The sequence below is a fragment of the Biomphalaria glabrata genome, chromosome 11 (assembly GCF_947242115.1).
Source record: "Biomphalaria glabrata chromosome 11, xgBioGlab47.1, whole genome shotgun sequence".
In the NCBI taxonomy this organism is placed as follows: domain Eukaryota; kingdom Metazoa; phylum Mollusca; class Gastropoda; family Planorbidae; genus Biomphalaria; species Biomphalaria glabrata.
In genome coordinates this window covers 37,976,606-37,991,981 of record NC_074721.1, presented here as the reverse complement: position 1 = coordinate 37,991,981, position 15,376 = coordinate 37,976,606, and the positions used below count along the sequence as shown (strand labels likewise).

The 15,376-nt window shown below is 36.6% G+C and overlaps 1 protein-coding gene across 3 annotated transcripts in view; it reads right to left on the bottom strand.

Annotated features, from left to right (window-relative positions):
• LOC106053276 (trichohyalin-like) overlaps positions 1 to 15,376 on the bottom strand; it is a 100,398-nt gene that overhangs the window by 2,875 nt on the left and 82,147 nt on the right. For 2 of the 3 annotated variants that reach the window (XM_056003560.1, XM_056003562.1), the window contains one exon: positions 12,965 to 13,138. The exons of the other annotated variant lie outside the window; for it this stretch is intronic. In XM_056003560.1, coding sequence (XP_055859535.1) covers positions 12,965 to 13,138 — 174 coding nt within the window. The remainder of the gene's footprint in view (positions 1 to 12,964; positions 13,139 to 15,376) is intronic. 3 annotated transcript variants of the gene reach the window in all.

Sequence of the window (15,376 nt, the reverse complement as noted above, 5' to 3'; positions counted from 1 at the left end):
CTACGTTTGATTTAGATTGCATCGGGCATGGACTTGATAAGATCCAAAAAAAAACAACAGACCTATATATGCTGTATCTAGACTGGAAACACAGCCAAATATTGTATTACATTGTTATGTACGCAACACTTTATCACGCTACCAGGGCATTCGCCTTTTGAATCTTGGAAATCGATCTTCTGTCTCATAAAAGCAATGATCTTAGATTTTTAAAGTTTAGAAATAATACAATCCAATTTCACGGATTTTAGATAGAATGCGTTATTAATTACAGAACTATATATTGACGTAAATCTATTATCATGCGATTATTTTTACAAAGCTTAGGCTATATCAACTCACTCTGTCTGTCTGTCTGTCAGTCTGGCTGTCTAGTTAAAAGTTTGCGCGTTATTTCTCCCACGCCAGTTCTCTGATCAAAATGAAACTTTGCACAATTATTCATAGACAAGACATGAATCAATAAAAAAATAAACAAATTAGTCAATAAATTACTGGTACTTAATTATTTTCTTTGATACTGACAAGTCTTCACCAAGATTCGAACCCAAGACTCCAAGCACTTAACCACTCAATCTCCGCGCACCTTAGATAAACCTTAGATAAGCTTTTTTTTTAGTATAAAAAAGATTTTTTTTAGATTTTGCTTGTTATATTATATATAATTATATATTATATGTCGTATTTTAATATCTCTCAGATTTCTTTTTTAGCTGCATAGGCCTAATCCTAAGTTTGTTAAGTTTGGAAAAGAGAAAATTAATCTTAAAAATCATTGCCTTCCCACCTAAAATTTTTAGCTGTATTATAGACTAGCTCTAACATAATTTGTATCATGCATATTATATGTTACATAGTTGAGGTTTAAAAAATTAGCCTACTTCTTATATCTACTTCACAAAACACTGGCGGATCCAGGGGGGGGGGCGGTAGGGGCGATCGCCCCCCCCCACTCGGCCGACCCCCCCCCCCCCCCCCGAAGGGGGGGCGGACGAATTTTAGTATAGAATTCACACAATTTGTATACGAATTCCTTACTTATGTTAATAATATATACTAATTATTTATATTTCAACCTATTATTAGATTATTTCGCCCCCCCCCTCTAGTATGTTGGCCGATTTGGTGGGGTCGGGAGGGGGCGATGGTATCAATCCCGCCCCCCCCCATAAACTTTCGAGTGGGGGGGGCGGTCCAATTTCTTTGTAGAAATCACAGCTTGCTAACAGAATCAATTAAATATCTATGTGATTAAAACTTGTTATTGATATTTTAACCGATCTTTGTATTATGTCGTTCCCTGTTTGCCAATTTATCTCTACTGCCCTTCCCACCTAAACCTTTTGAGGGGGGGGGGCGGTCCTACTTTAATGGAGAAATCATAGTTTGTGAACAAAATTAGTTGAATTAATCTATAGATTTATATTATGTCGCTCGCCTTCTTGTATCTTGGCCGTTTCGGTAAGGTTGGGGGAGGGGGAAATTGCATGTACTGCCCTCCCCACTCTAGCCCTCTGAGTGGGTGGGGGGCGGTCCTATTTTTATGGAGAATCATAGTTTGTGAACAAAATTAGTTGAATATCTATATAATATAAACTACATATTGATATGTGAACTCATTGTATATTATGTCGTACCACACTCTAATCTCAAATTTTATCATTAGTAAAATTTAAATGAAAAAGGGTTGTACCAGGTGGGAGGGGCGATTCATGCAATCGTCTTTCCCCCATCGGACAAACCAATACTTTTTCTTTTTGTATTACAGTTAAACAAAAACATCTGTCACTAATATAATTTATATAAACTATAAATTAAATTCTTATATCGAGTCGCCCCATACATATTCTTTAATGCCAAATGCAATCTTTAGCAGAAATTATTAAAGGAGCGAGGATTAATCGTTTTCACTCTACCCCCCCCCCTCCCATTTCCAGACAGAGTTTATGTAATTTCACATGAATTTATCATAACTATTTTAAGAAAGACTTTGCATTCAAAAAATTAGAATTCAAACGAAATTTTTCAGTATAAGAGTCACGATTGAGATGAGTTCTAAACCCAAATCATTTTTTCATAGTCGCCTTTTTCTAACCTTTACTCAATCTGATATTTTTCTAGTTAAATAAAATTGGGACTATAACTCACAATTTATACTTTGATTTTATTGAATATTATTTATCGAATAATTTTTTTTCGGCGGAGATCCTCAAAGCCAAAATCTAAATATGTGGGGTATCTTATCTTTTCAAGGAACAAATCGGATTTTTTGCAATGTATTAAGGGCCTATAAATTCATATTAGAATATTTTTCAAGTACAACATTATTCAAAAGGTCCTTTTTTAATAGTATGAATAATAAGTTTTAGGTCAGGAGAATACGTTTCTTCTGTGAAGTATGCTAGAAAACTCTTTTGGCGGCGGGGCTTTGCCCCGAACTCCATTGATGAATAATGAGTTGTAGATGTCAGGAGAATGCGTTACTGCAATGAAGAATGCGCTTTTGGCGGCGGGGCTTCGCCCCGAACTCCACTGATGAATAATGAGCTGTAAATGTCAGGAGCATACTTTTCTGCAGTGAAAAAAGCAAGAAAACGCTTTTGGCGTCGGGGCTTCGCCCCGAACTCCATTGATAAATAATGAGTTGTAGATCTCAGAAGATTGCGTTTCTACAGTGAAGAATGCAAGAAAACGCTTTTGGCGGCGGGGCTTCGCCCCGAACTCCACTGATGAATAATGAGCTGTAAATGTCAGGAGAATACTTTTCTGCAGTGAAAAAAGCAAGAAAACGCTTTTGGCGTCGGGGCTTCGCCCCGAACTCCATTGATAAATAATGAGTTGTAGATGTCAGGAGAATGCGTTTCTACAGTGAAGAATGCAAGAAAACGCTTTTGGCGTCGGGTCTTCGCCCCGAACTCCACTGATGAATAATGAGCTGTAAATGTCAGGAGAATACTTTTCTGCAGTGAAAAAAGCAAGAAAACGCTTTTGGCGTCGGGGCTTCGCCCCTAACTCCATTGATAAATAATGAGTTGTAGATGTCAGAAGATTGTGTTTCTACAGTGAAGAATGCAAGAAAACGCTTTTGGCGTCGGGGCTTCGCCCCGAACTCCATTGATAAATAATGAGTTGTAGATGTCAGAAGATTGTGTTTCTACAGTGAAGAATGCAAGAAAACGCTTTTGACGTCATGGCTTCGCCCCGAACCCCACTTGAAAACCTTATAGCGATGCCCCAGTTGTTTTGTTTTTCACCAAAGGTTGAGAAATGCTGCTTTTTAAAAATTCTCATATATATATATATACGCACGTTTATGCATAGGGTTAGGGTTTACTGGGCATTAGGGTTAGGGTTTGGAAAAAAATCGCCCCCCCCCACTCAAAAGTTCTGGATCCGCCAGTGTCACAAAACAACACCCTGTTGTACAGTATTAAAAGATCGGCGCGGCCTATACATATATAGGTCCGTGGACTGTGGCCCTTAACTATTTTAGATATTGGCTTTTTAACTCTATCTCTCCTAATTAACAATATCATCGTTGATTCGACCCCATTAAATTTAATACATTTTTGATTTAATGAACTTTAATTGTGTGTTTTATAAAAAGAGCAGGCATTCGTTATCTATCTGATTACAAACACAAATGTTATTGAAGTTTTATCATAACAGGGTAGAGAATGTACACATGTGAAGGAAGAACTATTCTGTCAGAACGAGGAAAATAATTACGGAAATACAAAGTGAAGTCCAGTTATAATATGTCAATGATAATTATGGTTTAGAGAACTAAACAGATAATAATAAATATTATTATTATAGCTTTTATATAGCGCTACTTTCATGCTTATAGCATGCTCAGAGAGCTTTTGGTCCAATCTCATTTGTGGACCAGTGGGGGGGGGGGGGTATCTAGGAGTTGGTTTTCTGTGCTGCCTTTAGGCGCTCAGTAAACACAACTCTGCCCGAGTCGGGTGTCGAAACTCGAGCCCCCTTCTAGGAAGCCAAGCCAAGCCAATTTCAAGCGCACTTGGCCTCTCGACCACGCTATATATAGGCTAGATAGTGAAATAAGAAATCTTTATCTTCCAATATTCAATATTCATAACAATTATTTTTTTTTGGGGCCCTAAACAAAGTGGAGGACCCTAAGCTATAGTTTGTGTAGCCTATACGTAAAAGAGAAATAAGAGAAAGAGAACAAAGAGATAAAAGAGAAAGAAAGAGAAAGAGAAAAACAGAGATGAAAGAGAAAGAAAGAGAAAGGGAGAAAAGAAAAAGAAAAGCAGAGAAAGAGGGAAAAGATAGCAAAAAGAAAGAAAACAGAGGTAAAAAAAGAACACTTTGAAAGAGAGCGAGTAAAAGAGAGAGATAGAGAAAGGGGCATAGAGAGTAATTAAGAAAGAGAGAGAGAGAGAGAGTGAGAGAGAAAGAAAGAGAGAGAGAGCGACAAAGAGGAAATGATAGGAATAAAGAGAAAAATAGAGATATTGATTCTGATCTTTAATTGAGTTAATTGAGTGAGTTGATTAATTAATTAATGGACCTCATTTACCTATCGTAAGCAAACAACATGAGTTCCATTGAGAGCTAGATCTAGACATACAACGTATCAACACAAAGGTTTATTTTCTTGTTGGTCACGTGACGTACAAAATCAAGTATTCACAAATGATTTAGAACGAGGTTTCTGACCTACTTTGGTATGTTGCTAGGTCAAGACATATTGACCTATTTAATATGCTTGACCTGCACTTCCATGGCAAGTTTAAAAATGTGAATGATTTCTAAGCTTCGTAAAAAAAAATAATCCAAAGTCCGCATCATTAAATAACACAAATCTAAGATGATTTTGAGAATTCTGTTGTTTACAATATAGATCAGTGGCGTAGATAGGTTGGGGGGGGGGCAGGGTCCAAATTTTAAAATCCCCACTTGAGGAGGTCCCTAAATGAGTGTCCGAAATGTGTTTTTACATTAAATATTACGCCAAAATGCGACATGAAGCTTTTCAAAATCGACACTAGCAGCTGGGAAAAAGTGGCACTGGATAGATCTACATGTAGAGAGAGTATAAAGGAAGGGTCTCCAATTGCAGATGCCATACATTACAGAAGCAGAAAGAAGGGTGATAATGCAACGGCGCCTGGTGATAACATATGCCCAACCTGCGATCGCAGCTGTTTATCAAGGATTGGCCTCTTTAGTCACTCAAGATGTTGCAAAGGGAAAGGATCGTCTCTCGAGACGTAAAATGCCACAGATTACGCCAGTAAATTATCTAATGTTGCCGAAGCCAAAATGCAGGAGCCCCTAAAGAGTTCAAGCCCCCCGGACCCCCAAATCCACTAGCTACGTCACTGCTATCGAGTAGACATTTTAACTTTCTAGGTAACGTGATATGTGAATGTTCGAAGATACCTCTATTAGTAGCTCACCGAAGCAGCAGCATTCAAAATTATTCGTTAATAATCGTTAACATGTTCAAATGAAATCAAACGAAATAACTAACAATATTTACAAACACACGAATCTCTAGTATAAATCGTATACGCGTTAAATGGCTTGGCTAACGAAATGTTATTAATATTAAACAAAGCATAGACAACAAAACACTATTTAACTATCAATATGACCAACGACCAACGATCCCGACAGGGCCGTCCTTAGGGCAAATAGGGAAGCCCTACGCGAAGCGAATAGGGAGGCTCTAGGCGAAGTGAATAGGGTGGCGCCAAATGAAATACAATGAGAAAAAATATTATGACCGAAAAATACGCAATGAATTATAAACCGCCGTATATATATATAAATCCATGATAGCATTAATGTGCTTCATGGGCGATTCATGATGACCAACCAGACCAGAAATAATGTTTCGACATTTCACCAAAAAGAAGAGACAAAGGTCATCTAACATCTGTAGTCTAACAAGTAGATCTAAACACATTTGTGAATACACTTTCGATCATAGCAAAGACTTAACTCTTTCTTTCCGCAATTATTTACCACATTCTGGTGGAATCAACGCTGGTATCGTCAGTCAGGAGAGAAAGAGTTAAGGCTAGGCCAGTAGACATAGGGTCATAGAGTTCTACTCTGTTTGAGATGTGATCCATGTTTCTCTAAAAAAAAAATTCTTGGTTTGATACCGACACGGGAAATTAATACCCCAGTAGTCACTGATACAGCTACATATGTAGGAGGCGCGGTGGCTGAGCGGTAAAGCGCTTGGCTTCCGAACTGGGGAGCGGGGTTCGAATCCTGGTGAAGACTGGGATTTTTAATTTCGGGATCTTCGGGCGCCTCTGAGTCCAACCAGCTCTAATGGGTACCTGGGAAAAGTAAAAGGTTGATCGTTGGGCTGGCCACATGACACCCTCGTTAACCGTAGGCTAGGGAAACAGATGACCTTTACATCATCTGCCCTATAGACCACAAGGTCTGAAAGGGGAACTTTTTTTTAAATCACAGATACAGCAACATATGTAGGGTTTCGTTCCAATAGATAATTAAACACGTCATTTCTCCCACAACCATGTTTATATATATATATATATATGCCTTTATATGGGACCACCATCTTGAATATCATGAAGCATTGATGTGTAACTATACACTAATTAAGAATAAATGAACCTTTAGTATTGATAAAAAAGTTGAACAGCCGAAATGTGTCTGGCATTCTTTCACTGCATGCTATTAAATATTTAAAGATTTGAATAGATACATTCTCGGACATCTACAAAGTTGTAAGTTTCCTTCGCGTAAATTATGAAGTAGACATAGATTATTCACGTTATATGTGTCTGTTTGTTGGTTACACATCTTGCTATTTCTTTGAACAATTATTCATTGTCAGTAAAAAAAAAAAAAAACACAAAATAAATCAATAAAAAAATTAACGAATTAATATTGTTTTAGATTTAAAAATGGAAATAATTCTTACAATATTGAGATATATGGCTGGAACTGTGCAGTTCTTTCCCTTATAAATAAGGTTTTTTAAATTAATGTCCTTTTTTCATAGTTTGCTTGTTTAAACACACTATTTCTAGGATGTAGAAAATAATACACTGAGAATGTGTGCGCTTATTAGAATGATAATACTTCAACTAGACTTTGACACCATTTATCGAGATCTCAGTTTGCAAAATTTACATATTACTTTGCTGGTTATAAGTCCTAGTTTATTAAAGACAAAGATATGTATTCAAATGTGTGTATCGGTGAAATATTTATATGTTGAGTGCCCGTATGTGAATTTCTTTCTGTACTTTGGTGTGATGAAATGTAAATAAATAAATAAATATATAACAGATGAAGAAATGTGATAAATATAAATGTGATAAGTATAACGCAAAGGGGAAATAAAAATAAAGAACTCTCCGCAAATTTTGTTTAAATTTGAATCCAAATGACACGTAAACTTATGTTTATATTTCTGAATTATATGAAGATAGTCAATGATATCAATGATAGTTAACAGTTTTTTGTTAACATTAAGACAAAAAAATAACAAATAAAGAATTTTTACTATTTTTTATCTTTATAACATATTTAACTTTTAGAATTCAGCACGAAGAAAAAAAAATACAACATAAAATTAAAATGCAATTTTCAAAGTAGTCCGACAATATGAATAACAAAATATAAAATCTAAACATTTCTAGGTAAATTAAAGTACACAACTGAATTATTTTGTTTAAAGAAAGTAAAGTAGATAATAAGACTAACATAATTTATTTTAAAAAAATTGTATGTGCCATCCTTAGAGTAATGTTCTAACGGGTTGAAAGAGAATAGGAAAAAAAATAGATAAATTATGAATTAAGACTCAAACAAAATAACACTGTCTTATGTATGTATGGCCTCCTTCAGTCTTCAAGCGACTATGGTTCATTTCGTGGAAATGAGATGAATGCCTGGGCATTAGCTATGGTCGAAACAATGTCGCCCACACATCAGTTTCCCCCCCCCCCTCTCCACGCAGCTAATGTATTTAAAGGAAAGGCAAGTACCTATACAGTTTGGAGTCAGCGGCGGCATCGCAGGCTCTGCTAGGATGTAGCACTGCGGTGCTGCAAACTGCCTAAGTGTGGCCGACTCCTGATTTCTTTTTCCTCAGGATTGACTCCCGAAGCCTTTTCCATGATTGGGTGTAGCTGCAAGGCAACTGCCACATCAATACATAACGAAATACTGGATTTAATGCACAACTATCCCACCCAATATAGAGATAAATACTTTTGTTATATTTCTTTTATTTTTTGACCAAAAAAAAAAAAGAAAAAAAAAAAATATATATATTAAAATAAAAGAATTAAAAAAAAAATAAAAAAGTATAATTCAAGAAACAATTGCTACGCAAATTGGATGCATTACAATAAACACAGTTGGTGCAATGCTAACTCTGAAGCTGTAGTATTGACATCTTTCAAAATTGTACACCAGAAATTTCTTTAAAAAAAAAAACAACAACTAAACAACACCTTCAGATAGAAATTTGGTAAATTTGGACCCATTTATTCGAACCTATAATAAAAAACACTGTTTATTTTGTTTTCTCATTTAAATGCGTTTCTCGAAATAGGTAAAAAGTTGAATTTCAATTAGAGCAATGAAACAAAATATATGGGTAATTTATATTTTTGTGTTGTCACAATGAACTATCCAAAGTGATAGCTCCATTAAAATTCGAGTGTTTTTTAACTAAATAATTTACTTTTATGCTCTTATACAAATCGCTTTTGAATATGTCATTAAAATTAGTTGACCTAGTTTCTTTCTTTACCAAATATTTCACATTAATTATGAGCTTATAATGTTTAAATTTGACAAGTAATTTTAGTTTTGGAGATAGTATGTCTTTGATATTAAATAATATTTCTATTACTATTATTATATTTTTAAGGTTAATCACTTTTCAATTGTTTATGATTTAATACTTGTGAATTATGATAACTTGCAAATAAAAACATACAAAAAAAAAAAAAAAAGCCCACAAAAGAGACAAGATGGCCCATAAAAGAGGCACGTAAAGCCCAAAAAAGAGGCAAAGAAAAGAGGCCTAAGGCCCAAGGATTCCTATGATGATAAAGCTAAAATTGAATAGCGCAAATCCTGAGGTTTCCTATTAAAAAAAAATTAACACAAGAATAAGTCGATTACTGTTTGAACCTTTATAATTTGCACGATTTCTATTCCTGATATTAAAATGGCTGAAACGACCAGCTTGTATCTCTCACAGTGTATAAGCAGGCACTGTCCAGATTTTTTGTTTGCTATCAAAGCATTAGATTTGTTGTTAAATCTTCAACTCAATGGAAACACTCTCTGACAATGATAAGCCAAGCAAAACGATCTTCTGCTAAATCTTCAGAAAAGCTGATCGACTTCTTCCGCTTGCGTCATCAAACTTATCACGTTGGTCATGTGATGTGTTTCTTAGGTCACTCTATGTTTTATCTGTCAGCTAATTGATTCTTTCTTCCGGCGTCAAAGAGTCAAGGACACGCTTTCTGAGGATGACTTTCTGAGCTAGATCTAGTTCGAGTGTAGATCTTCTGACTTCAACGCTTTCGGATCTTTTCTTTCCGGAATCCCATCCAAGATTATGCCTGCGTCTCATTCGACCTCTCGTCGTTAGGTTATCATGATCAGAGCTTGTTTGGTCATCTTGACCCGAGCCTTTTCGAACTTCGGTCGATATGGACTCTGCTTCTTCAATAGCATCTTTGTCTGTGTGCTCGTTGGCGCTCTGACCTGGCAAGTTCCCAGAAAGGGCCCAGTTGCCTTCCGACTTTGAGCGCACCAGGCAGACGTACTTCACGTGTCGTCTGCTCACGTCAATGATCTCTGGGAATTCAGAGTAAGCGGGCTTTAAAGATTGCAGCCTAAGAATTGGAGATTCGGATGAATGACTTGCGCTTTGTGTTCGTGCTTCGTCAATCAAGTTCGCGGAGAGAGCCTCACCCTCACTGTCAACAGATACGTTCCTCAGATAATGACTCGGAGAGTCCGCAAGGCGAGTTTCAGTTGACATTTTGGGGGTGTCGACTTCATTACAAATTGCATTAGTGTACATGAGAGAACATTCAGTTGAACAACTGGGATCCCTTTCTTCAAACGTAATGCCTTCTTTTTCTTTCTGAAAGAAATCCTCTTCGTTGGAATTTACTGTCTTAATCCGATTTTGAGATTGAAGGGATTCCTCCCTAGATTCAGAATACGATTTTATTAGTTTTGATCTACGTTTGACATCAGATTTAACGCTAGATATCCTTCTTTCGTTTTCACCATAGTTTAGTAGTGTGTTCTGTTTTTTGGTGGATATTTCGTCGTCATAGTTGTCATCTTGTGCTGAATTTTGTGCTGCCAACTCACCTACATCCGTCCTAGCAGCTAGCTTAATGTGACGGAAATCATTCTCATTCGCTGAGACTTTGACTTCACCAGAAATTATGTCCGGGAGCTGTGGGCTTGTGGGAACATCACAAGTAGCGTCAGAGTTGCTTTGTTCCGGTTCAGAATGAGACAAACAAGTTAGCGACTGATGCTTGTGTAGAGTTCTCTCTCCTGAACAAAATTCAGTGCTGTACACGTAGGCTTGTCTCCCCTTTCTTGGCTGGCCGCACTTTGGAGTGGTGTTTCTTCTGGTCCATATTCCAAGTCCAGATTTCTGTTGGAAGAGTTGACACAGTTGCAAGCAAAGAACAAAACTATAAATAGAATCTAACTACGTCACTAGCAGACGATAATCAATGCATCCAATCAAAACTCAAAGCAATAGAAAAGATGTTTCAGTGTTTTGGGTCAGGCCCCTTGGTGATTAATTATTAAATAAATATGTCGCAGTTTTATTGATTGTTTCACCTTTAAGCGAACCGCTCACATGCGTAAACAAAAGGCCCGATTCATAAATGAGCATTGATTGGGTATAAGATGGTGAAACTTAATAGGTTACGGCTCGGAAGAAAGTTCCTTAAGTGATAGCATATATGTTTTAGAAATTTAGAGAGTAGTCATTAAATCAACGGTTGAAATTGTCCCGATATATATCACGTATATTGCACTTTTTTGTACTATAATCATTTCTTATCGTATATATTACAGACGTTAATTCGAGAGAGAATGATACATATGTCCTACGAATTTCATGTGTTAAGCTAGTCATGCGTTTAGACTAATATATTCAACTGGTTAATATGTATTAGCATATTTAAACATACTTAACAATTTTGTGTGATTTTCATCTTTAGATGGTGTTAAATATATTTAACTCTTTCTCTCCTAATCGACGATCCCACCGTTGATTTTGACCTCATTAAGTTCAAATAAAATTTAATTTTATAAACTTGACTTTGTGTTATATAAAAAGAGCATGCATTCCCCTTTTAATTCTATACCAAATACATCATTTTCTGATAACAAACAACAAAGCTATTGAAGCTTAATCATAACAGGGGAGTGAAATAGTAACGAGCTAAAAGAAGAACTCCTTCAAAGAGTGGAAAAATAACGGAGAGAAAGAGTTACGTTTACAATTCGTCATCATCTGTCAGCCGGCGGGTTCCGAACAAGACAGCTGAAGATCTCTTATAGAAGCCACGGGATACACATTTGAGACCAAAAGGAAATCTACTGCCGAGGACAGACGTTGACAGGGAAAACATAACTTAAACCAACCACCGGCAGACTATGAATATTGCAAAATATGAAGGTGACTGCTAGAACTGCTTAGCCACTTCAAATGCACTCCTCTTTAATCTTCAGACTCGAGGACAAGCGTTCTTATTGAATTAATTAATTAATTAATTTTCATTCTCTGGTACTGTGAAGGTTGAGCTTCGTTAAAAAAAAAATTCATTGTTGTATCATTGTTCACTGAGACATTTTCCGATGATATGGCAGGTCTGCAGGCAGTACTGCCCTTTGACAAGTAATAAGGATCTTCCTAGAAATGCTAAGGGCTTCGATATTATTATTATTTTTAGCAGTGGTATTAATACTATTATTTAAAATGAATCGGAACTGTCTTTCAGTTTTGTCCAACTTTGTTCAATCTGGAAGAGATAAACATTTCCGACAGGCTTGGAGCAGGCAGCAGAAGTAAAGCAACTGGTCCAATGAGACCTTGTACCTGGGATTTCATTATCCAGTTTTGGCATAAACTTTTAGGGGCCGTACAGGACATGCCCGTGGGCCATAGGTTAAGTTACCGATGTCTTATGTCAAAAGTGGACTCACGATGTCTAGTCAAAAGACTAGATGTCTGGTCAAAAGGTACAACGAATGATGCCTAGTCAAAAGGTACAACGAACGATGTCTGGTCCGAATGATATCTGGTCAAAAGGTACAACGAACGTTGTCTGGTCAAAAGGTACAACGAATGATGTCTGGTCAAAAGTGGACTCACGATGTCTGATCAAAAGGTACAACGAATGAAGTCTGGTCAAAAAGGTGAACGAGCAATGTCTAGTCAAAAGTAGCCTACATCAAACAATCAAAAATGTTTTATTTAACGAACTCTGCCCCACCCCATTTCGATCTCCGCACCTCTAACAGGAACCAAATTAAAAAAAAAAAAAACAACTTAAGAGAACTTTTTTTTAATGAGGTTGGTTCCGTACAAACATGTACAATTTTTTTTGGAACTAGCTGAATTAGTATTTGTTATTTTAGTAACTGGATACTAACTGTTAAACGTTTCTGGTAGAGACACTAAAGTTGATTCTACACTAAAACAGAAAACTAAAGCAATAAGCAAAAAGGCGAAATAAAACCGTTAAAATTAGTAACTTTTTTTTTTCGAATACAACATTGGAATGACTAACACCAACTACACATCAGAAAAAGTTGTACTAAAAACACACAACTCACAAGCTCAACTAACAACTACAGTGTTTAGCTAGAAAAAAAAAAACAACAACAGAAACTATGAACTGTTAAACAGTGGATAGCGTACCTGCTTCTTAGTCTTGCTGACGTCAAGTGCCAGGGTCGGAGGTGGGGTTGGCGTCCTACGCTCCTCGTCCTCATCTCGCCTACCCGTGTACTGGGAGATGTCGACGCTGCCCCACCCGGTATCGCTGCGTTCCAGAGATTTTTGGTCCTCCGCGGAGCCCGGACCTGCGTTGGTCTGTGGATGAATTTGCACCGAGCTAGAGGGACCTTTCGAGACAGAGGCTCTCAAAAAATGACAAACAGATCTTTGTGCTTGTGTGTGTGTGTGTGAAAAAATACAATATTTAACTCATGACAAGTCCCTTTATCTTACTGTATCACTGTTGGACCAGGAAAGGCTAAAGTCGTAGAATTAAATTAGCAGTGACATTATTTCACTTTTAACAAAGCTTAAATCAACTCTGTCTTTCTGGTAAAAGTTTGAACACCCGATTCTCGGATCAAATTTGAAACTTTGCACAATACATAAATACATAAAAGAAATATTAAGCAATTAGTCAATATTAACTATTTTGTTTGACACTAATAAGGGAAACTAATCTTTCAGTATTGACATTATGGCTAAGTATGTCGAGTTTTGTCCCCCTATTGATAATTGTAAAGGTTATTTCTCCCATACCCATTCTCTGATGAATTATTTACTGTACCTAGAAAAACACGAATTAATTAAAAAATCAACCAATTAGTCAATTAATTGTTGGTAATTAATTATTTTGTTTGATATCGAAAAAATAAAACTACTACATTATTGAGAGATATAGTTGTAAGTGCTGAGTTAAAAAGCATTTAAAAAAATGTTTCGCTTGTTTAAAAGGATGAACTTTTCTAACGTTTTCAATTCAGTAATTAACTTATAAAATTATACTGGCTTGTTTGATTTATATGCAATTTCGTAAACGGGCTGTAATATTCGTCTCAGGGCCGGATTTCAGTAAGTGCAGGCCCTGGGAAAGTTTTTTCCTTGAAGTCTCACTCTCTTTCGAAAGTTTCAATAAATAGAAATGATAATATCCGGGCAGGAGGGCCTCGTTAGCATTGGCCCATCTAAGAAGACCCTGAATCCTAACATCTGCTGCCTTGCAGCTATACACAAAAATAGAAATGGCTTCGGGAGTCCACCCTGGGCTGGTGTCCCTTAAGCATTTTGCAGCACACATGGCTACACCGTGACAGAACCAGCGATGCTGTCGATCCCAAATGTATCGGGTACCTGGTGTTCCTTTGGACACTTCAGCTGCTTGAAGAGGAGGGGGGGGGGACTGCTGTCACTCCCTGCCAGGGCGACATTGTTCCAACGATAGCTAATGCCCAGGCTTTCATCTCATTCCTGGCTATTGTCACATCGCGTCTGAAGGAGGCCAATGATGTAATCGTTCACCATCTCAAGCATTTAAAATATTATTAGATTTAGTTTTAGAGGCTTGTTTACTTTTAAAGTTGTTGTCAGGTATTGTAGATTTAACACTTCATTCACTTCATTGGTACTGTTTTACTTGTTTTCAATTTCCTATTACCAACATATACTTTTTTTTTTGTAGATGCCTGGACCATTACACATCGCAAAGATTGGAGATTGGACCAAAGCGCTCTGAACATGCTATAAGCATGAAAGTAGCGCTATATAAAAGCTATACTTTATTTTATATTTAAATATGTTTGGTTAGATATAAATCTTTTGGTAGTTGGACGACTCTGTGTCACCCGTAACGTGTTTCTACAAAGCGTATTTCAACTCATCCTGTCAATTTGTCTGTCTGTCTGTCTGTCCGTCTGGTAAGTAGTCTGAACCGTTATTTCTCCCAACACACATTCTCGGATCAAGTTGAAACTTTGCACACTTATTCATTGGCGAAGACAATACATGAATCCATTTAAAAAAAAAATAACCATTTAGTCCATTAATTACAGGTGATCAATTATGTTATTTGATTTCCAAAAAGGGAAATAAACTAAAAAATTATTGAGAAATATAGTTGTAAATGTGGAGTTGTTGTTTTTTTAAACGTATTTTTATATTTTGCCTGTTTTACATGTCTGGACTATTTCTCATGACAATGTATTGTTTAGATCTTTCGCGAGTTGGGTGACTAGACTCACTCGTGACGTTGTGTTTTTTTTTTTCCCATCTGAGCTCTCTAGTGCAGTGTTTCCCAAACTGTGTTCCGCGGAACCTTAGTGTTCCGCGAGGCCTCAGTAGGTGTTTCACGAACTATTAGCATAATTAACTAGTATACCACCACGTGAATTAACTCTTTGACTCCGTAATTATTTTTCCACTTTCTCAGAATTGTTCATTTTTGACATTTGAATATTCTACCTTGTTGTCATTAAACGTCAATAACATTTTTGTTGGAAATTAGAAAATGTTACTTTTGGTATACTATTTTAGGAGAATGCATGCTCTTTTTATATA